Source organism: Triturus cristatus, chromosome 12 (assembly GCF_964204655.1).
Source record: "Triturus cristatus chromosome 12, aTriCri1.1, whole genome shotgun sequence".
Lineage (NCBI taxonomy): Eukaryota > Metazoa > Chordata > Amphibia > Caudata > Salamandridae > Triturus > Triturus cristatus.
Window position 1 is genome coordinate 4,605,163 of NC_140595.1, and position 25,963 is coordinate 4,631,125.

Below are 25,963 nucleotides of genomic sequence, written 5' to 3' on the forward strand. Positions count from 1 at the left end.
GTTGATGCCAAAAGATGGCATGGGTGCTTTGATTGACAGTGATGCTGAAGGTTGGAGGATGATGTAAACACTGAGCTTGGCACTGATGCTGGAGGGTAGGGGACAGTGTAGATTCTAAGCCAGGCATCAACACTGCCCTTTATAGGATGCATCGATACAGGGCTCAGTATCAACGCCAAAGGATAGAGGATAGTGGACACGGTTAGCTTGGCGCTGACGCGGAAGGACGGAGGATGGTATAGACACTGTACTAGACATGGGATAGAGGATGGTATAGACACTGCTCTTGGCATCGGATACAGGATGGCATAGACGCTGTACTTGGCATGGGATAGAGGATGGTATAGACACTGCTCTTGGCATGGGATACAGGATGGCATAGACGCTGTACTCGGCATGGGGTAGAGGATGGTATACACACCGAGGTCGACATCAACGCCGGAGGATGGTATAGAGTTTGAGTTTGGCATACATGTCAAAGATTAGAGGATGATTCAGACACTTCACTAGGTACTGATTTCAAACAATGGAAGGTGCTATAGACTCCGAGCTTGGCATTGATGCTGAAATACAGAGAATGGTACAGACTCTGAGCTTGACATCCGTGCCAAAGAATAGAGGACCGTGTACATTGTGTGCTGGGTATCGACACAGATGTATAGAAGATGGTATAGACACAACACTAGGCATCAACTTTGAAGGATAAATGATGGAATAGTCGTTGTTCTTGGCATTGACGCCAAAGTTTTAAGAATGGTAGCCACACTGAGCTTGACATTGGTTCCAAAGGATAGAGGACACGATAGAACTTGCGCTTTGTATCAGTGTTGAAGAAAAGAGAATGGAAGAGACGCTGTACTTAGTATCCACTCTGAACAACAGACAAGCAAATACACATTGTGGAAGGATGTATAGAATCTATACTTCACATTGATATTGAACTGTATAGGATGGTATAGACATTGAACTTGACACAGACGCGCAAAGATATAGAAAAGTTCAGACAATTCCCTTGGCCTCAGCGCCAAAGAATGGAGGATGGTACAGCTATCGCACTCGTTATCAACACCATGGGATAGAGGGTGGTATATCTATTGCGCTGTATATCGACCGCACAGAATAGAGGGTGGTGTATCTATAGCGCTGTATATCGACTCCACAGAATAGAGGGTGGTATATGTATTGCGCTGTATATCGACTCCACAGAATAGAGGGTAGTATATCTACCACGCTGTATATCGACTCAACAGAACAGAGGGTGGTTTATCTATAGCGCTGTATATCGAATCCATTGAATAGAGGGTGGTATATGTATTGCGCTGTATATCGACTCCACAGAATAGAGGGTAGTATATCTATTGTGCTGTATATCGACACCAGAGAATAGAGGGTGGTTTATCTACTGCGCTGTATATCGACTCCACAGAACAGAGGGTGGTATACCTATTGCGCTGTATATTGACTCCACAGAATAGAGGGTGGTATATCTATTGCGCTGTATACTGACTCGACAGACTAGAGAGGGGTATATCAATTGCACTGTATATCAATTCCACAGAATAGAGGGTGGTATATAGAGGGTGGTATATGTGTTGTGCTGTATATCGACTCCACAGAATATGATGGTATATCTATCGTGCTGTATATCGACTCCACAGAATAGAGGGTGGTATATAGAGGGTGGTATATGTGTTGTGCTGTATATCGACTCCACAGAATATGATGGTATATCTATCGCGCTGTATATCGACTCCGCAGAATAGAGGGTGGTATATCTATTGTGCTGTATATCGAGTCCACAGAATAGAGGCTGGTATATCTATTGCACTGTATACCGACTCCACAGATTTGAGGGTGGTATATAGAGGGTGGTATATGTGTTGTGCTGTATATCGACTCCACAGAATAGAGGGTGGTATATCTATTGTGCAGTATATCGACTCCACATAATTGAGGGTGGTATATCTATTGCGCTGTATATCGACTCCACAGAATATGATGGTATATCTATCGTGCTGTATATCGAGTCCACAGAATAGAGGGTGGTATACATCTTGTGCTTGTATTGATGACTATTGGGAAATTCGAAGGCGGTGTCCTATTACATCGAGCCTTGACTGTGGTAGTTGGTCTAGGACCTGGCATGCCAAGGTTGGAGGTTTGTGGTCTTCCACGTACACCTAGGGCTGCAGAAGGAGAACTTTGAGTTAGATTAGAAAATAAAACACAGTGCTTTGAGTTCCTTGCACTCCAAAAGAATCAGTTGAGGAAAAGGTTGAGTTTCTGGGTTAACAATATGGTTAAAGGCCAGTGGATGGTAGTAAAAACTAGTGTGGGTCCTTTCTTATAGGAATAGTACTAGTGTAGGGTTAGTGTTTGTGCAGTAGTGCCCAGTTCTGGTATTAGATTAGTCTGGTTGTCGGTCATCACGACTAGCCTAATTTCTCGCGATTGAGAGGAATGCTCATTATAGTGTCGTTAAAGGAAAGGGAAAACAAGCAATTAGCCGCGGGGGCTGCAGTGCCTTATCTTCAGGTGCTGTTCCCGTCCCTAAAGTTTGAAGTGGTACCCAGTGTGGTAAGAGCCTACGGAAGGCTGTGCCAGCCCTGCAATACGCCTTTGAAAGCACGTGGGTCCATCGGGGACCATCTACTATAGTTCTAGAGGGCAGTGGGAGTAATATTTCAGAAGATACTCTTGAGTTCGGCGGTTCAGTGTGAAGATGAAGATTATAGTGGCACAGAACCAGGTATTTTTTCAAATAAAATAATTACAAAATAAGTATTATGTTCTGTTCTGTTTGGAATTTAGTATATATGCGCGACTCGTCCTCGGGAGGGCATAGAGCAATCTCTAATATAAAAGGGGAGCTGGTTCCACTGGAGTGGGGCAAGGTATGAAAAGGAACGACCACCATATTTTAACGTTTGAATGCGATGTGGTTGAAGCAGACGCTGATTGCTGGATCTAAGGTTTCTTTGAGGGCAGTAGGGGACTAATTTATCCAGCAGATATCGGGGTCCCCTGTCTGACCTCCCTTTGAAGGTCGGACAGAGTAATATAATGATTGTTCTTTTCTTTACAAGCAACCAGTGCAGGGACCTAAGAAGCGGGACAGCCGGAGTGCATGCCGGCTGTTTATTCACCAGCCGAGCAGCCGTGTTTTCCGCTACCTGTAGTTTAGATATTAGAGTTTCGGTGGATGCTGCAAGTAGTGCATTGCCAGAGTCCAGGTGACTAATTAGAAGTAGGCCTGGACGGTAAATTCCGTTCCGCTCGCAGAATTTGGGGAATTTCACGTTCCGCGGAGAACGCGGAATTGCCCAAAATTCTGCTTTCCGCGGCTTCGTAGAATTTTTTGCTTGTTCCCGTTCTCAAAATGCGTTTTTGTGAGATATTTCCCCCTGAGCACGCAAACAGCGATCACGAACAGCAAAAAAACATCGCGAACAAGCAATTCCGCGTGTTTGCGGAATTTCTGCGTGTTCGCAAGATTTTTTACCGTTTTGCGGAGCTTTGCGTAGCGTGACTACGCAAATTTCGCCCACCCCTAATTATAAGTGCCTGGACTAGGGTCTTTCACTCCCATCTCCCAATGGCGTTTGACACACCGACTAGTTGGCACCAGCACGTGTAACTTGCAACACGCCCCGGGTTCCCCGGTCGCTTTAGGTAAGTGAAGGCATCCACATACGCACGGAAGGACCGATAGTATGTTGTTTTACTGCATGTTGAGCACGTTTTAAAGAACTGCGTCCCCACGTCTCACATTCTGTTAACCTACGTACCGCATACGCTCAAGCGTTTAACACCACACCAATTTGACTAGTAATACTTCACATGCTTATTACACCGACGGCACTTTACAGGACTATCATACACGTGAGACTCTTCATGCTTGCTTGCCTCACCGCTTGCAGCCCACGTTCGCTGCCTCTAAATACCACCAAAGTCCACTTGTGTGATAAATCTTTGCATGCTCAGCATATCGTCTGTGAGTCATTAATATTATCTATACACTGGATCTTTGATTATACTCTTGTGCACTTTTTTCCTATCCAATGAAACGGTTATGATTATTTTTTTTCAGCCACACAGTTTTCCTCACGCTTTGTGCACCTTGGAGCAGTTGGTAATTACACTGATCATGTTGTGGTTCCTCATTATTTACACATCATTTGTTGTTTAGTTTTCCCCTGATGAAGGGCAAATAAATGCCCGAAATGCATTGGGATAGTTGAAACGTCAAGTATAAGATGCATTCAAGTTGAATTAAGATATGTCCAATTCAATATCGTCTGTTGACTAAAAACTTAAAAACAACCTCTACGTTACTTGGATTACTTCATTTTGTTTGAACGCTCCTGAAATAACTTTTAAATATCGCCTTTAGCGATCATGCTAAGCTGTGCTCAGAGGGACGTTCCCTAACCCAGAAAACGCTACGCTTCGTATTACTGCTCACACTCAAACGACCAGAGAGTGATACTTCCGAGGTACGCTACAACCTGTTGCACGCCCGTTCATTGTGTTGTGCGTGTTCTACCACTTCTTTCGTCCTACAGGACACCGGGAGCCATTGGAATATTTTCTTAAGAATGAGCGTTACCCCGAAATACGACCCACAAGTGGCTGTGACTTGGTCTTTCATCGATAGTTTGTTATCTATCAAAAAACCTAGAGTTCTTACTGTAGTTTTTGGGAGCGGCGCTGGGCCAAGTTACTTGGGCCACCAGTACGATGTCCATAGACTTTTTGCTTTTCCAAACAGTAAAATCTCAGTTTTTTCCCCATTAAACTGAAGACAATTTAGAGACATCCATGTGGCAATGTTTCTCATACATGTGCTGAAGCGGGTTTTGACCTTCTCTACCTCAGGTCCAAGAGCAATAATCAATTGTGTGTCATCAGCGTATGAGAGTTTTCAAGAGCAAAACGCTTGGCCAGCTGAGCCAGAGGGGAGACATAGATATTAAAAAAGTCTGGGGCTCAGGGCCCGAGCCCTGAGGCACTCCCCTTTCTAGGGACAAAGCTTTCTATTGGAAAGGACCAAGCATGATTTTTGGTGTCCTGTCCTTAAGGAAGTCTCTTAGCCAGTTCAATGCAATACCGTGTATTCCCGTCTCAAACGTGCGTTGAATCAGAATGGAATGAGATACTTTCTCAAATGCTGCTGACAAATCGAGCAGGACCAGCACCGTGGGTGTGCGTGCATCCAAAGAGACACTAAGTGAATCGTCTTCCGCTACCAGGGTGGTTTCTGTACTATGAGCAGGCGAAAGCCTGATTGAGAGGGATCAAGCAGAAGATGTTCTTCTAAGTGTGAGGAAAGTTGTCTGTAGACATGAGATTCTAGTAACTAGCTAATCGAGGGCAACGGGGAAATAGGACGGTAGTTTGACACGTCCATAGAATTGGCTGAAGGCTTTTTAAAAATACGAGTAACAAAAGTCGTTTTCCAATCTTTCGGCAATGTAGCCGATTGCAGGGACAGCTTACATAGAGCAGTAACCCCTGGCGCAAGAGAACTGGATAGGAAACCTGTAATATGAGGGGGGCAGAGCTCTGCTGGAGACCCTGATTTTGTTTCAGTTAGAGAATCTAGGGGCATGTCAACAACAACCGGCGATAATTATCGCTGAGCGCACTTAGCGCTCGGATAATTATCGCCGGCTAGCGCCGATTTTTATCGCTGAGATAGCGTGCTATTAGCAACGCTTATCTCATCAGCGATAAAAATCCTAGCACTAACTGGCTAACGTGAGATTATCGCTGGAAACCCAGCGATAATCTCACGTTAGCTAGTTGATAGGGACTCACAAACTTAGCCATGATATCGACCTTCCATAGGATATCATGGCTAAGTCAGTCCTGAAGCAGGTGTAAGGAAAGTAGCGATAACAGGGGTTATCGCTACTTTTCCTGACGCTATGCTTCATAGCGTGGGGCTTGATGATAGGCGTTCATGTCAGGTCAGGAACGCCCACTTTGCATCTCATTAGAGATGCAAAGCTGGGCGTTAGACATCCCCACGCTAAAGCAAGGTTTCACGCGTTAGCGTGACCTTGCTAATATAACGATAAAATTATCGCCGCTTTTCGGCCGAAAACGGCCGCTAAAGCGGCGATAATTTTCTATCGCCTCGTTGTAAATATGCCCCCAAGTACTTGTGTATGCGTGACAGGTTCAAATCTTTCTAGCTTAGCCTGAAAACTGCTTCCTGACGCCTTGTCCAGATTTATATATCTGGATGCCGATGGATTGTTGTGGAAATTACTATAGATATTAATTATAGTTTTGTTTCGAAATATGAAGCCAGGGAGCCACAGAGTGCTTGGGAGGCTGTGCTAACTGAGGGGGTTGGTCTGGTCCTTTATGACTTTAAACAGCTCTTTTGACGAATAACCAGCCAGGTCGATGCTGCCGATGGTGTAAAGTCTTCCACATGATTAGATTCTTGCGTGGTAAGCGCCTAAACCCTCTTTGTACGGGTGCCTGTGAAGGACAGCTTTTGAAGGTCTCCATCTGTGTTCTAGCTTCTTGCAGTTTGATTTGACAATTTTTAAATCTGCCATCAATGTTTAATGTCTGGAGTTTGAGCCTCTGCTTGGAAGCCTGCTGCAGATAGCGGCTTCCAGCGCCTGCTGTAAATGTTTTTCCTGCACCAGATATTGAAGGGGAGTGTTCGACGGCAATACTGAATTTGATTAGGAAAGGATCTGTCCAAGTGAGAGGTTCAGGTTCGTCTGTAAATATGGACTTGGAGTTGGAAAGTAGCAGGTCCAGAGTTTAGCCAGCATTGTGCGCGGGCCCGTGTTCATCGGGCGGAGGTCGAGCATTATGAGATTGGACAGAGAGCGGCAACGCCGGGGTCAGGCGCTACTTCAGCTTGATAGGTAAACTCTCCGATTAGGAGAAAATTGGACGAGGATATCACATGGGGAGCTAAGTATTCAGTTAATTTGAGACTGAAATCCTTCTGGGTGCCCGGGGGCGGTATTTTAAAGGTCCTTTGCATTTCTCCCCATGGGGTAGTTCCACTTTAAATATTGCCATTTCTGCCCACGTCGAGAGTTTTGTGTCAAATAAATGTAGCTTGAGAGAGTCTTGAAAAATAAGTGCTATTCCACCCCCCGGCCTGGTTTCGCTGTCTAGTCTGGCCAGTTCGTAGTTATCAGGAAGCGCGACGGGAACACAAGGAAGGGCGGATGTGTGAAGCCATGTGTCTGTAACAAAACATATGTCTAGGAGCTGGCGATTAAGTATGTCCCACATTTCTATGGAGTGTTTAGGGATCGACCTGACATTAAAATAAAGACAGTTTAGCATAGGGGGATTTGCAGGGGGTGGCTTGGAGGTCTGACCTTTGTCTGTAGGTGAAATATTTAGCTGCATAGACTGTGTCCTAGAAGAGGTACAGTTCTCCTCTTTCTTCTCGGCAGTATGGATTCAATTTAAGGTGCCTAAATATTTGCAGCTATTGCAGCAAAACGGTCCCTTTAAATGACTCAAAGGTAGGAGAAGGCAGGATTTGTCTACGGGTCTAAGTTGTTTTAACTCTTTACCTGTGTGGCATAACCTGTGAGGAGCAGTGGGTTCTGATTCAAAAGATGTAGGGGTTCTGGCTCCTGGCCATATTCGGGCGCAGACGGGCTTGCCTTTGGCACACCAGCGGCGCGTCTGCTGCGCGTCGGCACCATGAGCTGCTTAAATAAGTAGACAGGAGAGTAGCAACTGGACCGCTACCCGTCAAGATGGCCGGCGCGAACAGGAAGTAGAACTTTGTGCTCCCTCTGCTCAATCAGCAACAAGCATGCTGCGGCGGACCGGGGAGTGGAGGAAGACTCACAGGCGCGTAGACCGACAAGTCAGAAAAATTGAAGGTAAGTGCCCCTACTTAAGCCCCTGAAGAATAGTTCCCCCAAACTATGAGGATTGTGCCTATTTGAAAACAGTAAAACACGATAAACACACAAGTGAAATGAAGTCAGATTTCGCTCACTCTGGCTATTCTGGAAAAAAACAGACCTTCAGTGTGTGAGGAGTAAATTTTGCAAATTTGGACTCATTTTCACTGAAAAAAAAATGTATTAAAAAAGTATCACATACAGATTTCTCCAGTAGAGTGAGCGAGTGTTTGCTGATAGTAGTTAGTGAAAAAAAAATGAAATTAAAGAAAGTTACATAGGACTATTCTACTATCTAGGATCTAAATCAAAATTCATCTCTTCTACAATTAAAATGTAGGATTAGAAATAATTTGGAGCAAAATGAATGAACACGAATATTATTATTTTCAGAAAAATTAGATGTCTACGTGAGTGGACATGAACGGCAATCCCAAGAAGGAAGCTAAGAGGAGGACACAGAGCGGGCCCCTTGGTGTTGCTTTCGTTCTCGTTCCCCTTCCCTCTGCTCCTCTCGACACAGGGGTATCTGGAGCAGGTAGCCACAGGGGATTGCCGTAGCTCCAGAGGATGCTCCAGGCTGCTAGACTTTTGGCGGTGCCGCAGGAGAGAGGGCGGGATGCCGACCGTGCTCAATACTAACCCAACAGATTAGTAAACCTATTGTGCTCACTATCAATGCCACAAAACAGAGGTAACTATTCTTATCGTGCTCAATATGTGGAAGAGGTGTGGCGCAGCGGCCAGGGTGCCTGACTCTGGACCACGGGGTTCATGGTTCGATCTCCGGCACCAGGTTAGCCCAGCACCACGTGACTCCGGGCAATAGCTCGCTTAATCTTCCCGACGGCCCCCAGCGCCGGGACACCTCTCCGGAGGTAGCTGTGCGCTTTACAAATGGAGGCATTTCATTTCATTTCAATATCTATGCCACAGGACCGAGAAGAGTGTATACTGATCGGGCTCAGAATTGATGCCACACTATATAAGGTGGTACACCTATTGTGCACAGGAAAGAGGGTGGTATGCCTATAAGACTCAGTACCATTGCCTCAGGATAGAGACACAGTCAACCTATCATGCTCGGTGTCGAGTCATTGATACAGGACAGTATACGTATCGTGCCTTGGTATTGCCGCCACAGGATAGAGGGTGATATATCAATTGAGCTCGGCCCTTATATAGGATATCGGGAGGTATGCTTATCATGGTTGCTTTCGAAACCATCAGATAGGGGATGATATACCTGTCTGTCTTGGTATCAACGCCAAATGATATAGGACGGTATGTCTACTGTGCTCCGTCTCGATGTGCGGTACCTATTGTGTTTGGTATCGATGTCACAGAACAGAAGGTGGTATCCCTATACTGCTCGGAATAGACACCACAGGATATAGGATGGAGTACTTACTGTGTTTGGTGAGACGGTATACCCATCATGACTGGTATTGTTGCGACAGGATATCGGACGGTATACCTATGCTGCTCAGTATCAGTGCCACAGGATGGATGGTGCCTGGTATCAGCCCCACAGCTGTGTATCCGTGCCACAGGATCGAGGGGGAGGTCCCTATCATGCTTGATATTAATGCCGCAAGATGCAGGGCGGTATACAACTGTGCTCATATCGACGCCACAGGATAAAGGTTGGGACATCCATCGTGGTCGGTATTGACACCACAGACCAGAGGGTGGTATAACCATTGTGCCCGACATCCGCGCAACAGACCAGAGCGTGGTATGACTATCGTGCTGGGTATCAACGCTGCAAGATAGAAGACAGGGGACCTATTGCTCTTCATATCCATGACACAGGATACAAGAAGGTATACCTTTTGCGCATGGTATTGACGCCACAGGATAGAGGGTGGTATATCTATCACTCTTGGTATCCATGCCGCGGAATACACGACGGTATACACATTGCACTTGGTATCGCGCTAGAGGACTCCATACGTATTGTTGCGTTGCTGCCTTTTCCCTGCGTTTTCTTCTGGTTGTCTTCGCTGGCGCTCTCCGCACAGAAGGCCTCATTAAAAACACCACGAGCCAGCCAGCCAGGATGGCCTGCACGAGGACGCATTCATTAGCAGAGGCGGCTTCCTTTTTGGCTAATTATGCTGAAATATGCATCAAAAGCAGCAGATTAACATGGGCCACGCATCAGAGATGTACGGAGCCCTTTAAAGCAGTATGGCGGGGAGGGCAGGGGACGAGCCCCCGCCACAACCCCCGCCCCCCATCCCTGGGCGCCATTATGATTTGTTTTGATGTGATGATGGGAAACCCGAGCGATTTTCCAAAAATCTTTCCTCCTAAAAAAGGCTGTTTGGAGTTAAAAGAGCCCCCTCCTTCGGCAGCCTCTGCCCCCCCAGACTGAGCGTTAATTGGTTTCTGTGATATGGGGCACCTCTGCCTTGGTATGTGTCGAGTCCCCTGGCAGGCAGGGCCTGGTGGATGCCAGCGTGCTGTGTGCGTGCACGCACGTGTGTAGTCACGTGCAGTGACGCACGTGCGCACGCAGCAGTGTGCAGGCTTCATAGGCACGCCCCATAGATCTCACAGGGGGTCGTCTCCCACGATCAGCGCGTGAATCTACACCCAGGATAGAAGAACAAAAACAGAGATAATACACATAACACGTGCGGCTCTCGCACCCGAGGCCGCAACACTTGAACGCCGCATCCTGACACCCCCTACTCTCCTCTGTCTCATATGTGAACCCACCGTGCTTCTGCATGAACCCTGAGCGCCCAAGACTGGCCCCAGAGCCAACAATAACGCTGGATGAACCGCTAGCCTGGGGCTCCGAAGCAGCGCGCTTCGGGCCTGAAGCGTTTCAACGCCTCGTCAGGGGTAGTAAATGCAATTACAATGCTGAAAAGCAGGCGTTGAAAGGAGAAACGCTCTCATTTCTCCTTCCTTTTGCGACTTTGCATTTGTGCCGCTCTGTGCAGCGCGCATACAAGGTAGGAAAAGGTTTTCCACTTGTCTAACCATAGTATTATGTACACAAAACCTATGGTAGATTGAGGCACGCATCCTTGCACTATGGTGCTAAGGTGTGTGCCTGGCGCACGGCAGCTGAAATCAGCGCTGGCGCAAGGGAAAGGGAAGGAGAGAGGCGTGTCTCTGTGAATACGGCGCTCTCTTGCCTCCTTGGGTGCTGCGCTGCGTTGCGTGACACCTTTGAGAATCTGGGCCTGTGTGTTTATCTCTCATCCCCCTCAGCCATGAGACCCTAAGCACTGCTCCCAAGACTAATGCCGCACAACGTACGACACTAACACCTTTCCCACACAAAAAGAGGCAGCGAACTGTGTGCGCTCGCACAGAGCTTGGGCAGTGCAAGGTTCACTTCACAAACGCACGCAGACTCCCACATACAGCCATTGCAGTTTTACTGATTTTACACACAATTTATACACATACACAATCTCCTCAATAACAAAAATTAGACATGCACACCCTGCATCCATGACACTTTGCAGATTACGTGCAGGTGGAAAGCCAATAGGAAAACAACGCACGCTCGGTATGTCGCGAAGGACTTCACTGCACGTCTGATTCATGCAACTCGAAGAACTAAACGCAGGACTGGCGACAGTGACCTAAAGAATTTCACTCAACTTCCCAATTTTGTGCAGAGTGATGACTCTCACAGCAGGGAGCCATGGAGCGGGCTCCGAGCAGGAGTATCCAAGCCGTGAACACAACGAAGAGTGAGTTCTCTGCGCCTGGCTGTCATCAGCCTTCCCGAAGCAGAAACGCAGACCCCCGTTTATAAACAAGTTAAAATCTACTGGCTGTAGTCCCGATTACCTGGCTGCGAAGATCCCCCTCAGGAGGAAAGTACCACAGAAGGAGTCAGGGCGCTGACAGGCTGGAAACAAAGCGATGCATAAAAACCTGCGATCTGAAAGAACTGCCTGCAACCAGGACTATTGATTGTTGACTGAAGCTGGTTTAAAGGCTATGGATCGTCGGCGTCTTCCCCCGTTTGAGTTAGATTTACCATTCTCATCAAACACTGTTGAACAACTTCTGGGACGCGATCCATGCTCCAGTGGCGCTCACACTCTGAGCCCTCCATTGTTTTCTTTCATGAATATATTTTATTCTTTCATCTGTGTATGTGCAGCATAGTTTGCGTGTGCTTAGAGGCAAACAAGGTATTGTTTGACCACCACCCAATGTATACGGTGCCTTTGAGTACGTGCCCGGCATTGACCGATACTGAACTCTGCACAGAGGCTGCACATTTGTTACTCTGTAGGATGAGAACAGAAGCCTCGTCCAGGTCCAGTCCAGTAACTGCGAATACCACAAGCCTCTCACAATCCGCTCCCACAGCAGCCAAGTGATGATCTCCCTTAGCAAGGACTTCAACTCGCTTGCAGCTACCGCCCTCACCACAACACAAGAACTGTGCAACAACCTCTTTGCCTTTTTCAGCAACAAAATCACAGCCATATATTACAACTTCAACCCGCAACCTGATCGCAGCAACCTTGCAGCAAGTCTACCAATCTCGATCGAAGAACGCGCCGTGACCACATGGAAGACGATCGCCACAGACGAAACCGCCACAATCATGAAAAGCCTCCACCCTGGGGCCCCGAGAGATCCATGCCTCCACCCTGGGGCCCCATCAGGCCCATGCCTCCACCCTGGGGCCCCCATCAGGCCCATGCCTCCACCCTGGGGCCCCATCAGGCTAATGCCTCCACCCTGGGGCCCCATCAGGCCCATGCCTCCACACTGGGGCCCCATCAGGCCCATGCCTCCACCAAACCTTCAGCAAAGCCTTTGCCTGCAACTTCAACACCTTCATTGACACAGTGACATTCCTGGAAACCGTGGAAGCATGCAGCTCTTAACTCCCTCCTGTAGAAGTCCTCAGCAGATCTGGTGAAGTTCGCAAACGAACAACTGATCTCCCGCCTTCCTTACTCAGCCAAAGCCATGGGGAAATCCATCAACAGATGCCTCAACGAACATCTCGCCAACCACCAGATCTTCAACACCAGGCAGTCAAAATCATACTCAACCACAGCACGGAGACAGCGCTCATCGCAGCAACAGATGACATCCAGATGACCCTACACAGAAGAGAAACTGGGTCCCCCATCCTACTGGAACTGTCAGCAGCGTTTGATATACTCTCCCACCACATCCTGATAAGACGACTGCATGAGACTGGCAACACTCAGGGACCCGCCCTCCGATGGAGCTGCTGATTCTTAACCAAAAGAGCTCAGACAGTAAACCTGCTGCCTTACTCCTCTGAAGCCCGGGAACCCATCTATGGCGTACGGCTGCTCACCGAGTCTCAGCCTCTTTAACATCTACATTATCCCACTGGCGGAGTCATCCACACTGCTAACATCAACATCCTCACCTACATTGATGACACACAACATATACTGTCCTCTCTGACAAATCCCGCAACAAAAGAAACAAATTCAGCACCAGTATGACCAAAGTGGATGAAATCCATCTGTCTCAAACTGAACAGAAACAAGACAGACGTGGCGAGTTTGGGAAAGGAAACCTCACCCTGGGATTCCGCCTGGTGGCCTACAGACCTCCGACCCGCTCCCAGCCTACAACCAAGAAACCTCAGGATCATCATCGATAATAAGGTCAACGCATCCAGCTTCTACACTCTGAGGATGCTGGAAAAGATGTAAAAATGGCTACGGAACAACACCAGAAAGGCTGTTACCCAGGCCCTCATCACCAGCAGGCTGGACTATGGGAACTCTCTCTATGCAGAGATCACCCCATCTCACAAAGAGAGTGCAGAGCCTCCAGAAGGCAGCAGTCAAACTCGTCCTCAACCTCACACATTGGTGTCACATCATGCCACACATCTGAGAGCTACAACACACACAGACAGACAGACAGACACACACACACAGTTCAAACTCCTCACCCACATATACAGAGCACGACACAACAAAGGCTCAGCCTACCTGAACAACCGCATTCACTTCCATCCACCTTCCTGGCACCTCTGCTCAGCCGGACTCTTACTAGCACCCGGAGCTTGCATTCACAAAAGAAGAACTGGCGGTCAAGCCTTCACTTACATCTCTACGACCTCCCGCTACACAGTAGAGCCTCCTCCTGTCTTCATGAATGCAGCAAGAAGTTGAAGACCTGGCTCTTCAAGTAAGTGCCCCCCCCCCCCCCCCAATCCCCATGGACCTGCACAGCGCCAGGATACCCTCACAGGCGATAGAGCGCTTTACAAATATAGATAATATAAGATAACACAATGCACCAAAACAGATAAGTATCTGTGGTCGGAGAGTTTACAGCCAGCAAGCAACTGCGGGAACGTCTCTAGAGCATGGCACTGTGCTCAGGCAGGGAGCTCTTCCGTCGCACATGCATGGACAAGTCAAACCTGACAATGCTTGTAAAAAAACACAACAAATGCACCAGGGAGATTCGCAAACACACATGGCTGATGCAACATGGGGTCCATATACGCCACATACACATGCACTCACACACAAAGAGTCAGTGCAACATGGAGATCATACAATGCACACACTTCCAGTAGAACATGTAGAATACTAAACAAGCAACAAAGGTGTCCATCTGTGAAAGCACGCATGAATATTCAATGTAAATGTCGCCTCTTTGCCCTAGATACTGGAGGTTGTCCGCGATCCGAGGAAGACTGTGCACATGCTGCACACTCAGACGGTTCCTGAATGCCGCGCCCGTGCTAGCACGGCATCCTCGCCGTTTGGGTCATACTGATCATTCTGTGGTCATCGTAATAGCAAGGGGTGTTCATGTGTGTTATACTGTGCAGGGTGACATAGTGGCTACCGGGAGGAGTTTCCCTTTCAGCAGAAAATCAAGAAGGAGGCTGATCAGGCTTTGTGCACACAGACTCACACCCACACATGCTCGTTGTCAAGGATTAGAGATGTCATACAAACACACGGGCACACCAGACCTGCAGATGAATGTGCCGCAAGCAGAAAGAGGCAAGAGGCAGATCGTGAAATAGATGTTGTACAACATTTATTGCCATTTTATAATTTATCATAAAAAAAATACAGAATCCAAAGAGGGTTTTGATTATATGACCTTTTGCAAGAGGGCAGGAAAGAAAAGTGTGAATCTGAGGCTGGATATCGACTGCATTTGCACCAGCGCCGTATTTGGTGTCAGAGTCTGGATATTTGAGGTGAGCCCCCACCCCGGGCACCCATGAGTAGGATGTATGTCTACAAAAAGACCGTAACTGAACAATGGTGGTATATCAACACGGGAGGATGTAAATACTACCACCCAAGAAGTGGTCGCAGTCTTGGACAGTTCACATTTAGCACCTTGATTTCTCAAACAGCAATGCTTCTGTGGAGATAAGAAATGCCAAAATTACCTTTTGCAATAATCCTTTTTTTAACCTATTTATCAATCTCAGAAATGTAAAGTTTACATCATTATCGAGCAGTTGAACCACAGCACAACAGACTTTTCTTGCATAAGGTTATTTTTCAACATCAGCTCTTTTTTGAAACTTTGAATCAAGAGAAAAATATTTTTATTGCAAAATGTACAAGCACTTTGGATCAGTAAGGGTAGAACCCTCTGGTGGTGGGGCCTTCGCCTAGCTCCGTAGACCGAGAATTAGAGGTCCCCCACGCCTGTGAAGCTTGGCTGTCTTCTGACCTTTACAGTATGCAATCATTGCAAGAAGGGGCACAGCATAAATTCAGAAAGAAAAGGCAATACATAGAAGTATTTATGGACTTCCCATTTGATCCACACAAATACGTAATTCTTCAGGGTTTTCTTTGTCAACACAATTGGTTCCGCTCAAAAGGCATAGAGTTCTTTTTAGACAATACATGACTTATTGCAACTTTTAGCTTTCTAATCTAAAAACATACAACCTTTCATTAAATCCACCATCAGATATACACATAACAGTACCAACGCCTTCCACTTGAACACACATGTTGGAGTAAGCCCTCAAATAATGAGGTCGACCCTCCGGTAGAGGAACTGGCTCTCTAATAGAGGAATAATGACCTGTCCAGCGGTCTGACGACTCATACAACACTGGAATACCTATGCAGTTCTGGAATGACCATCAAATGTGGAAAAAGCTTGGACTAACCTCCAGCTCCAAAATGATCATCCACCATGAGGAAACCAAGTCTAGTGGTGGTATCATCCCATCCAAGAGTGAAACTGTCACTCCAGTGGTGGAATTGCACCTCTAGCAGCAGCGGCACACACACCCATCCCCAAGTAGTGGAATGTCCCCTCAAGCAGTCGCACAACCCCTCCAGCGGTGGAATTTCTTCCCAGTATACAATATGCCTTGAAGTAATAAGACTGGACAGATATTTAGGCAATTGTACAGACCCTCCCTCAGAAGTGAATGGAAATGGAACACAACAGCTCAAAACGTACCAGTCTGTCGAGTACATTCACAAAATATGAAGTGATTTTGGCCCTACTTCCTATTCAGGCGTTCAAACAGGTTTAGGTTATCCCATCCACCCCCTCCATTCCCCAGAGTGGAGAAGTATTTGAACCAATTTTATCCATGTCCAGTCATACATGGACATTCCTTACAGGTGGTGCCTTAGAGAGGCCTGCAGGGCTGGGTAAGAGTCAATCTGTGTTTGACAAAGTCTAACAGATTCTATCTCAGAGTAGGCTGAGGTAGAGTCAGCCTGTGTCAGACCAAGTCTTGCAGGCGCTACCATGGACCAGCCTGGGTGGCTGGGGTAGAGTCAGCCACCTTGGAGCAACCTCTAGGGCAGGGCAAGAGTCAGCTTGATGCAGACATAGCTGGACAGGTGCACCTTGGGGCAGCCTGCAGGGCTGGAGGAGGAATATCCATATGTGACACAAAGCCTGACATCCACGCCATTTACACCCACATGGTGCAAAGTCGGAGACCTCAGATCAAAGCACTGTCTCTCCGATGCGCAGGTTTAGAGGGGCAACTACTCGATTGATGTTGCTCTCTCTTGACAAAGAGGTCTTTGCTCCTTTTTGGATGGTAAAAGTCCACGAAGGCACTAGGCATGTATTGCATACTGCCAAACACCTCTCCACATAGACCAGCAAAAGGGATATGTGACATAAGGCCCTGCACCAGGCCATTTGTGATAATCGCTAGGCGTATATCACCATATACCAGGCCATAAGTGACCAGCACCAGCATATCTGGCATTCAGCCCTACAGCAGGCCATATGTGACCACCACAAGGGATATATTGCAAGTAGACGTACTGCAGCCATATGTGACCACCACAAGGGATTTACTGCGAGTAGATGTACTGCAGCCATATGTGACCACCACAAGGGATATACTGCGAGTAGACGTACTGCAGCCATATGTGACCACCACAAGGGATATACTGCGAGCAGACGTACTGCATCCATATGTGACCACCACAAGGGATATACTGCAAGTAGACGTACTGCAGCCATATGTGTACTGCAGCCATATGTGACCACCACAAGCGATATACTGCAAGTAGACGTACTGCAGCCATATGTGACCACCACAAGGGATATACTGCGAGTAGACGTACTGCAGCCATATGTGACCACCACTAGGAATATACTGTGAGTAGATGTAATGCAGCCATATGTGACCAGTACTAGACCTCTGACCCTGTAGCAGGCTATAGTGGCACGTATGAGGCATATATGGTCCATGCCTGTACACCTGGTCATGTGTGATCAGCAGTAGCATATAGTATGTAGATAAGAAGCAGTACGGACCAGCAGTAGACGCATACTTTGCACAGCCGAGGCCCAAATATCTATGACCAAGACTAGACATATAGTGTGTTCACTATTCTAGGAGGCCGCGTGTGACACCAGCACATACTATGTCGTTTGTGGCCAGTGCAAGGCAAACACTGTATGCACTCCTATTGAAGGCCCCCATCTGATATAGGGGAATATACTACAGCCAGCTTAATGTGATTGGTACTACGCATGCACTGTGCACACTCCTATACAAGGCTCACATGCAATAGGGCATAGGCATACACTTTGTATAGCTGTACTCCAGCCATATGTGACTAGCTGTAGGCATACACTGTGTATGCTCCTGTACGAGGTGACATGACCTACATTGGACAGCTGTATGGCACTAGTGCAGCTAAATGTGGCAAGCACTAGCCAAGTACTTGGTATGGGCTCCCTGCAGCCTGTGTGTGATGACCCTAGATGTGTCCTGTCAGCTGTGGACACCGAGCCGGCGTGTGATCAGCACTAAGCATGTGCTGTGTTTGGGCCTAAACCATACCTGTGTTTGACTGGCACTAGCTATGTACTTTGTATCGTCCTACACCTGGCTTGTGTGTGTAACAGGCAGTAGGTGTGCACTGGCTGCGGTCGACACCTGTCTAGTGTAGGAGAAGCTATCAGCATGTACTGCGTATGATCCTACACCTAGGCTGAGTATTACGGCATTAGGGAGGTACATTGTACGTTTCTACGCCTGGCCCCTGTGTGACAGGCACTCAGAGTGTACTCCGTAGGGTCCTACACCTGGCCCCTGTGTGACAGGCACTCGGAGTGTACTCCGTAGGGTCCTACATTTGGCCCCTGTGTGACAGACACTAGGAGTGTACTCCGTAGGGTACTACACCTGGCCCCTGTGTGACAGGCACTAGGAGTATACTCCGTAGGGTCCTACGCTTTGCCCCTCTGCGACAGGCACACGGAGTGTACTCCGTAGGGTCCTTCATTTGGCCCCTGTGTGACAGACACTAGGAGTGTACTCCGTAGGGTCCTACATCTGGCCCCTGTGTGACAGGCACTAGGAGTATACTTCGTAGGGTCCTACGCCTGGCCCCTGTGTGACAGGCACTTGGAGTGTACTCCGTAGGGTCCTACGCCTGGCCCCTGTGGGACAGGCACTCGGAGTGTACTCCGTAGAGTCCTACACCTGGCCCCTGTGTGACAGACACTAGGAGTATACTGTGTAGGGTCCTACACTTGGCCCCTGTGCGACAGGCAGTAGGTTTGTACAGTGTGGTCCTATATTTGGCCTGACATGTAGAAGGTGTGTACCATGTACACCTGGCCTGTGTGTGAACCGGCGCTAGGCTTGCACTGTGTACGGCCCTACACCTGACACGCGTGTAACAGGCACTGGTCCATACTATCCACACCAAGAACAGAGGGGTCCTCACGGTCGATCTGATTTCAATTCGAGGCTGTGAAGCTTGAGGCCCTCTCAATTTAAAGACATTAGTACCTCAGCGACACCCTACTTGCTCCCAGAAACATCTTCAAATAGTAGATTTTTGTATAAAAGCGGAGGCGGTAATAGAACATGAAATGAGCCTTCACCATTCCAGGTAAAGTATCCCAACTTCAAACCTGCCAACTTGAACAATAATCTCACAGTGTGTGGAGGGGGCGGGGCCTGATACGAGAAGTACGGAAGACCACCTAAGCCTCACCCCTCCACCAAGCCGCCTCCCCTAAAATAAAAAAAAGCTTGCCGAGGCTGGCGCTGAGGTCCTGGGGCTTTTCACGCCCCTTCAGGGACATAGGAAGTTCAAAGCCTCGGAAAACCAGCTGGAAATCCGCTGTCTGCAGTGGTGTTCGGCTCGTGTATCCTGCCACCGTGTGATATCGGCTCCTCGCCGGCGATCGTGTTATGGGAGCCGAAATCGTGTGTCACATGGTGGCACCGTGTGAGTTGGCACATCTGAGATTCTGGAGTAGGGGAATTAGACTGCCCAACCTATTTAAAGTTTACGATCTGAAGTCTTTTACTTTCAGTCCGTCCATCAATGACCCCACACCATGGAAGCCAACTCCGAGGGTGTTAAGCATGGGCATTATTTGTGTGTTTTTCACAAACAAACTCCAACTTTAGGAATTTGCTCTTGTAAAACTAAAAATTAGGTGAGCGTCTGACTAAAAGAGGGCGGTTGCACATAAAACTTTCAGTACCTTCATAGGAGCCGCCGTGCCTCAGGACCAGCAGTGGTCTCTTCATTGGGCAGGCAAGGCCGGCCAATGTGGGGCTCCAGCACCCCGAGGGCAAGCGGGCCGGCCAAGGTGGGGCTCCAGCACCCCGAGGGCAAGAGGGCCGGCCAAGGTGGGGCTTCAGCACCCCGAGGGCAAGCGGGCCGGCTGAGGTGGGGCTCCAGCACCCTGAAGAAGAGTGGGCCATCTGAGGTGGGGCTCCAGCACCCCGAGGGCAAGCGGGCCGGCCAAGGTGGGGCTCCAGCACCCCGAGGGCAAGCGGACTGGCAGAGATGGGGCTCCAGCACCACAAGGGCAAGCGGATTGGCAGAGGTGGGGCTCCAGCACCACGAGGGCAAGCGGGCTGGCCGAGGTGGGGCTCCAGCACCCTGAGGAAGAGCGGGCCAACTGAGGTGGGGCTCCAGTACTAGAAGGGAGAGCGGGCCGGCTTAGGTGGAGCTCAAACACCCTGAGGAAGAGCTGGACGGCCGAGGGGGGGCTCTGGCACCCTCAGGGAGAGAGGGACGTCCACCCCAGACTTATTGCTTGTTAGACACTAAGAAGGCCAACCAGGGGTGGGTAGGAGAGTCTTTTTTCTAAAAAGACACAAAACACAGTTTAAAAAACTACTACAAGAGACATGCCCACAAACTCAAGACAACGCTACATCTAGGTAAGTTGAGGAAGGGCAACTAGAAACTACAGAAAGCGAGCCATTGCTAGCGCATGCAAACTCCGCCTCCTCGCGGTCAGGGTAAAAGTCTATGATGTCAACTCTTACATCAAAGAAAAGGCCTTTGCAAGGCTGGAGGCGGACATGGCTGCACCAGCACTCACCGGAACCCAGGCGTGTCGCAGAAGGGGTCAAAGAAAATGTAGGCATGCCAATATCAGCCCATTAAGGTAACTGACAAAAGAGCTGGAAGTGCTGGGTGGGCTATGTCCACACAAGAAATATACATCCCCTATGCACAGGGCCCACGTCCATATATAATGGGTGCAAGCCTCTACAACACCGGGTGAAGACCTGTGCGCTTACTACACACAGAGCCCACTTCCATACACACTCTGTCCAAGCCTCTACAACACCAGCCGAAGACCTGTACGCTTACTACACACAGGGCCCACTTCCACACACACTCAGTGCAAGCCTCTACAACACCGGGTGAAGATCTGTGCGCTTACTACACACAGAGCCCACTTCCACACACACTCAGTGCAAGCCTCTGCAACAATGGGTGAAGACCTGTACGCTTACTACACCCAGAGCCCACTTCCATACATACTCGGTGCAAGCCTCTGCAACACCGGGTGAAGACCTGTACGCTTGCTACACACAGAGCCCACTTCCATACACACTCTGTCCAAGCCTCTACAACACCAGCCGAAGACCTGTATGCTTACTACACACAGAGCCCACTTCCACACACACTCAGTGCAAGCCTCTGCCAAAGACTTGCACTGAGTGTGTGTGGAAGTGGGCTCTGGTGAAGACCAGGTGAAGACCTGGTGAAGGGTGAAGACCTGTACGCTTACTACACCCAGAGCCCACTTCCATACATACTCGGTGCAAGCCTCTGCAACAATGGGTGAAGACCTGTACGCTTGCTACACACAGGGCCCACTTCCATACACACTCGGTGCAAGCCTCTACAACACCGGGTGAAGACCCACAGTATCTTTCTTCATATAAGAGCAGCGAAGACCTTTACACCTCTTATACAAAGGGCCCACTCCTGCTCCTTACAACACCCGGCACAGTCCACAACCACATACTGCGCCATACGATGCTCGATGCACGTCTGTACACCTCCTGTACACATGGTACATGGTTGTATCCTGCTTCCACGGAACCCCCAAAGAATAATAAAAGAAGGGATGGATGGAGTGCTTTAATTAATCTCGGCCCCTTGTAATCTGTTGACTGCTTTCAGTGCACCATGTTTTTGGCTTACTTCACCCAGGGAACAACCAGGGGCAAATCAGCTTGGGGCCTGCTCTAGATCTGCCTGTCTGGTGTTGCACGTGGTTCCATTCGGAGGGGATGGGGCTTTGCAGTTGGGGGTGGAAAGCTCCTATTGCAGCAGGACCAAGGCAGATGGACAACGAGGATTGTCCATGTCAGGATTGAGGGGGATAAAGTTCTGGAAAGCAGCACAGAGTGATTAACAGTGGCTAAGATTGATTTAAGTATTACACCCATCATATTTATGTTTCTCTCTGTATAATACTGCTTCATACTGCACACTGCCTGTTGCAAGGGAGTGCACAACTTCCAAGGACTACGTGGCACACATCTGTACACTTTAAATGTACAACATATGCGGCATAGATCTATGTGCCCTTTATTCCTATTCACAATACCGTCTTCTGCTATTTAATGGAGCTAGACGAACCTGAGCACAGCTGGCACAGTCCCCCTTCCAATTCAGCCTTGGGACATCTGCCATAACAGAAGAGGCACCAATGTGCCTCACATTTCCAATCCTCAGCCCTCCACAGTTCCTAACAATGAACAAGTACCCGTGCGGGTGTTCTGCTACAGGACCATTTCTTCCAGAACTGTTCGCCATATGCCTGGTGAAGACCCCTCGATGTCGAAACAGCTCAGTTCTTCCTCTCTCTGCTCCCATTGACCTATGAACCTGCATCATGTGCCAGATTCAAGGGCATTCTCCCATAGCCTTCTCTAAATCAAGACTCAGCTCTGTGCAGGCGTGTGGAAGGCATGCAGCAGCGTGGCGGATACTCGTGGGTGAAGACAGGAGTGAATACAACAGCTTACAGACAGAGTCAAAAGAATTGTGAGGAGTAAGAATTGGCAAAAGGTGCAACAACAGGTCATCAGTGCAAGTTATTAATACAGGAGACCCATGGGAGGACTTCCCCCAAGGAAGTGAATCGGTGAAGGGACTCTGGGCAATCAGGAACCACTGTTTCATATCTTACCCAACCGGGGCCAATCATCTCATATCTTACTTAAGGTGAACAAACCTACGTCAGAGTTGAGCAACAGGAGAGGACCAATGATATGGGTCATGAATTACATCACCTTCACATCGTCTGTGGATGAATAGGTAGGGATCTTCTGACTGGCTCAAGTGTTTCAGGCACAATGAGGTGGAAGAAGGGATAGAAGTCATAAGAAAAGATCTGAATCACTGCGGAAGAATCGAAAGTGGGGCAGACGTTGGGCAGAGCCCGATCTCCTGTGCCGGGGACAGGAAATAATACAGAAAATTCAAAGACATTGCAGCTGTTTTAGAAATGTAAAAAGGAGGTGTTCGCATCCCAAAGGGACTAAAAACATTTAAGAGAAGTAAGCGCAAACATCACTGCCTTGAAGTCCAAGAAAGAGGATGGGGCCCCTAAAGTGGTATAGAAACCTTCATAGCGGTGAATGGTACAGGGTACCTAATACCAGCAATATCCTACACTGGCCGAGGGCAAGAGTCATGGCCCTAAAAACACCTCTTGATCCTTGTCAACATGACTCCAGCCACTAGCAAAGACCCCCCAACATTCATGTGTCACAGGGAGTGCCATCTACAAGCAACCCTCGTCCCTTAGACCAAATGGGACAGGAGAACAGCAGTGACCAGATGTGGAGGCGGAGCCCCAACTGCCAACACCCACATCCCACACCAGAATGAGCTTCTGAGAAGTAGCTCATCAAATCTGTCCTTGTCTCGGTACCCAGACTTTCATCCTTTAAATTAAAAACACTTCTTTAAACAACAACTCCTTCGAGAAGCATCAGTCCTTGGTTCTCGAAAGACAGATTGTCTCCACTGTATCTTATGAGCCTTCAGGCTCCACGACAATACATGTGTCGCATAGCAGAGGAAGGGTGCAATGTCAGAAGTGACCTTCCTGGATCCTCTTCGCATGTTTGGACGAATCCGCTTCATGGAGTATTGGAAATGAGAAATCAGAGAGCAGATCTGACTGAGGAGTCCTGTGCCATTACCGTAGAACCTCGCTAAGTCCTGCTGAGCATCGCTGAACCCTATATAGTCTATCTGAGTGCCAATGAGTCCTGCTGAGAACGGTTGAGCCCTGCTGAGACCAGTTGACTCTTGCTGAAATGGGTTGAGCCCCATCGTCAGTTCTCCACAGTTCCTTAAAATGAACACGCACCCGTGCGGGTGTCCTGCTACAGCACCATTGCTTTCCGATCTGTTCGCCATGTGCCTGAAGAAGACCCCTCAATGTCGAAACAGCTCAATTCTTCCTCTCTCTCTCATTGACCTATGAACCTGCATCATGTGCCAGATTCAAGGGCATTCTCCCATAGCCTTTTCTAAATCAAGACTCAGCTCTGTGCAGGCGTGTGGAAGGCATGCAGCAGCGTGGCGGATACTCGTTGGTGAAGACAGGAGTAAATCCAACAGCTTACAGACAGAATCAAAAGAATTGTGAGGAGCAAGAATTGGCAAAGGGTGCAATAACAGGTTGTCAGTGGAAGTTATTGATACAGGGGACCCATGGGAGGACTTCCCCCAAGGAAGTGAATCGGTGAAGGGCCTCTGGGCAATCAGGAACCACTGTTTCATATCTTACCCAACCGGGGCCAATCATCTCGTGTCTTACTTAAGGTGAACAAACCTACGTCAGAGTTGAGCAACAGGAGAGGACCAATGATATAGGCCATGAATGACATCACCTTCACATCATCTGGGTATGAATAGGTAGGGATCTTCTGACTGGCTCAAGTATTTCAGGCACAATGAGGTGGAAGAAGGGATAGAAGTTAGAAGAAAACATCGGAATCATTTCAGAAGAATCAAGAGAAGGACATAAGTTGGACAGAGCCCGATCTCCTGTGCAGGATACAGTCCATCTTAGTGCCACTGAGTCCTGCTGCGACCGGTTGAGCCCTGTGGAGACCGGTTTGACTCTCGCTGAAACAGGTTGAGTCCTGCAGAGACCGGTTGACTCTCGCTGGAGCGGGTTGAGTCCTGCTGAGACCGATTGACTCTCGCTGAAGCGGGTTGAGTCCTGCTGAGACCGGTTGACTCTCGCTGAAGCGGGTTGAGTCCTGCTGAGACCGGTTGAGTCCCGCTGAAGGCCATCACGCCCCATTACAAGAGTCTCAGATGCTCCCTCTGGATTTATCACTGAAATTGCTGCTGTCTTCCCGGCGCTAGGATCCGAGCAGATTCCAGAGCAGTGCAAGCACGAGGCCTAATTGTGATATGTGCAGGCAGCGGCTGCAGTTATTGCTGGTGAAAATAGGTTCTGGGGACTCGAACAGCGACTCATCTGTAAGAGAAAGAAACAAGCATTGTTAGGCTCCAGTGCTTCCCGTTCATTGATTATCGTTACTGCAGCAGCAAGTCCACGCGCAGAGCCATACAGAGGCGCGACAAAAAGCACAAAGCCAGTGTGAGGGAGATGTGATGTCAAGAGCGGGTTGTACAAAAGCAGGCTTGCATCGAAGGTGAATTAATGTCAGAGGTGGGGAGTATCAAATGTGAGGTTGTAACAGCAGTGGGTAGAATCTGAGGTGGGGAAGTTACCGTGGTAGAGCAATGTCGAGGGTGGCGTAGTATCAGCAGTTGGTGGTGTAAAAGGTGAGGTGGTATCGCAATGTTGTAGTATCGGAGGTGGGTAGTATTTGCAATGGAGTAGTATCAGAGGTAGAGTGATGTCAGAGGAGAGGAGTGTCAAGATGAGGTTGCACCAGGAGTGGGGTTGAAACAGAGGTGGGGTAGTCTCTGGGGTAGGGTAAAATCAGGGATAGCAAAGTATCAGAAGTAGGTGGTTTAAAAGGTCAGGTAATATCAGCACAGGGTAGTATTTGAAGGGGTAGTATCTAAGGTGAGGTAGTGTTACCATTGGAGTGTTACAGAGGTGGTTAGCATCAAGGCTAAACTAGTAGCAGTGAGGTACTATCAGATATAGGTACTATAAAAGGTGAGGTAGGTTGAGCAGCGGGGTAGTACAAGAGGTGGGCAGTATAAAGCTGAGGTAGTGTCAGGTGTGAAGTACAGTCACAAGGAGTGTCAGAGGCAGACTGCTGTTAGCCATGGATGTGGCAGCAGTGGGGTACTAGTCTCAGA

General features: G+C 48.5%; 1 protein-coding gene across 1 annotated transcript in view; it reads right to left on the reverse strand.

The window, feature by feature from the left end:
- Positions 1–14,937: 14,937 nt before the first annotated feature.
- EFNA2 (ephrin A2) overlaps positions 14,938–25,963 on the reverse strand; it is a 242,906-nt gene continuing 231,880 nt past the window's right edge. The window contains exon 4 of the mRNA XM_085639796.1: positions 14,938–25,163. Within this exon, the coding sequence (XP_085495922.1) occupies positions 25,045–25,163 (119 nt within the window). The 3' untranslated portion in view covers positions 14,938–25,044. The remainder of the gene's footprint in view (positions 25,164–25,963) is intronic.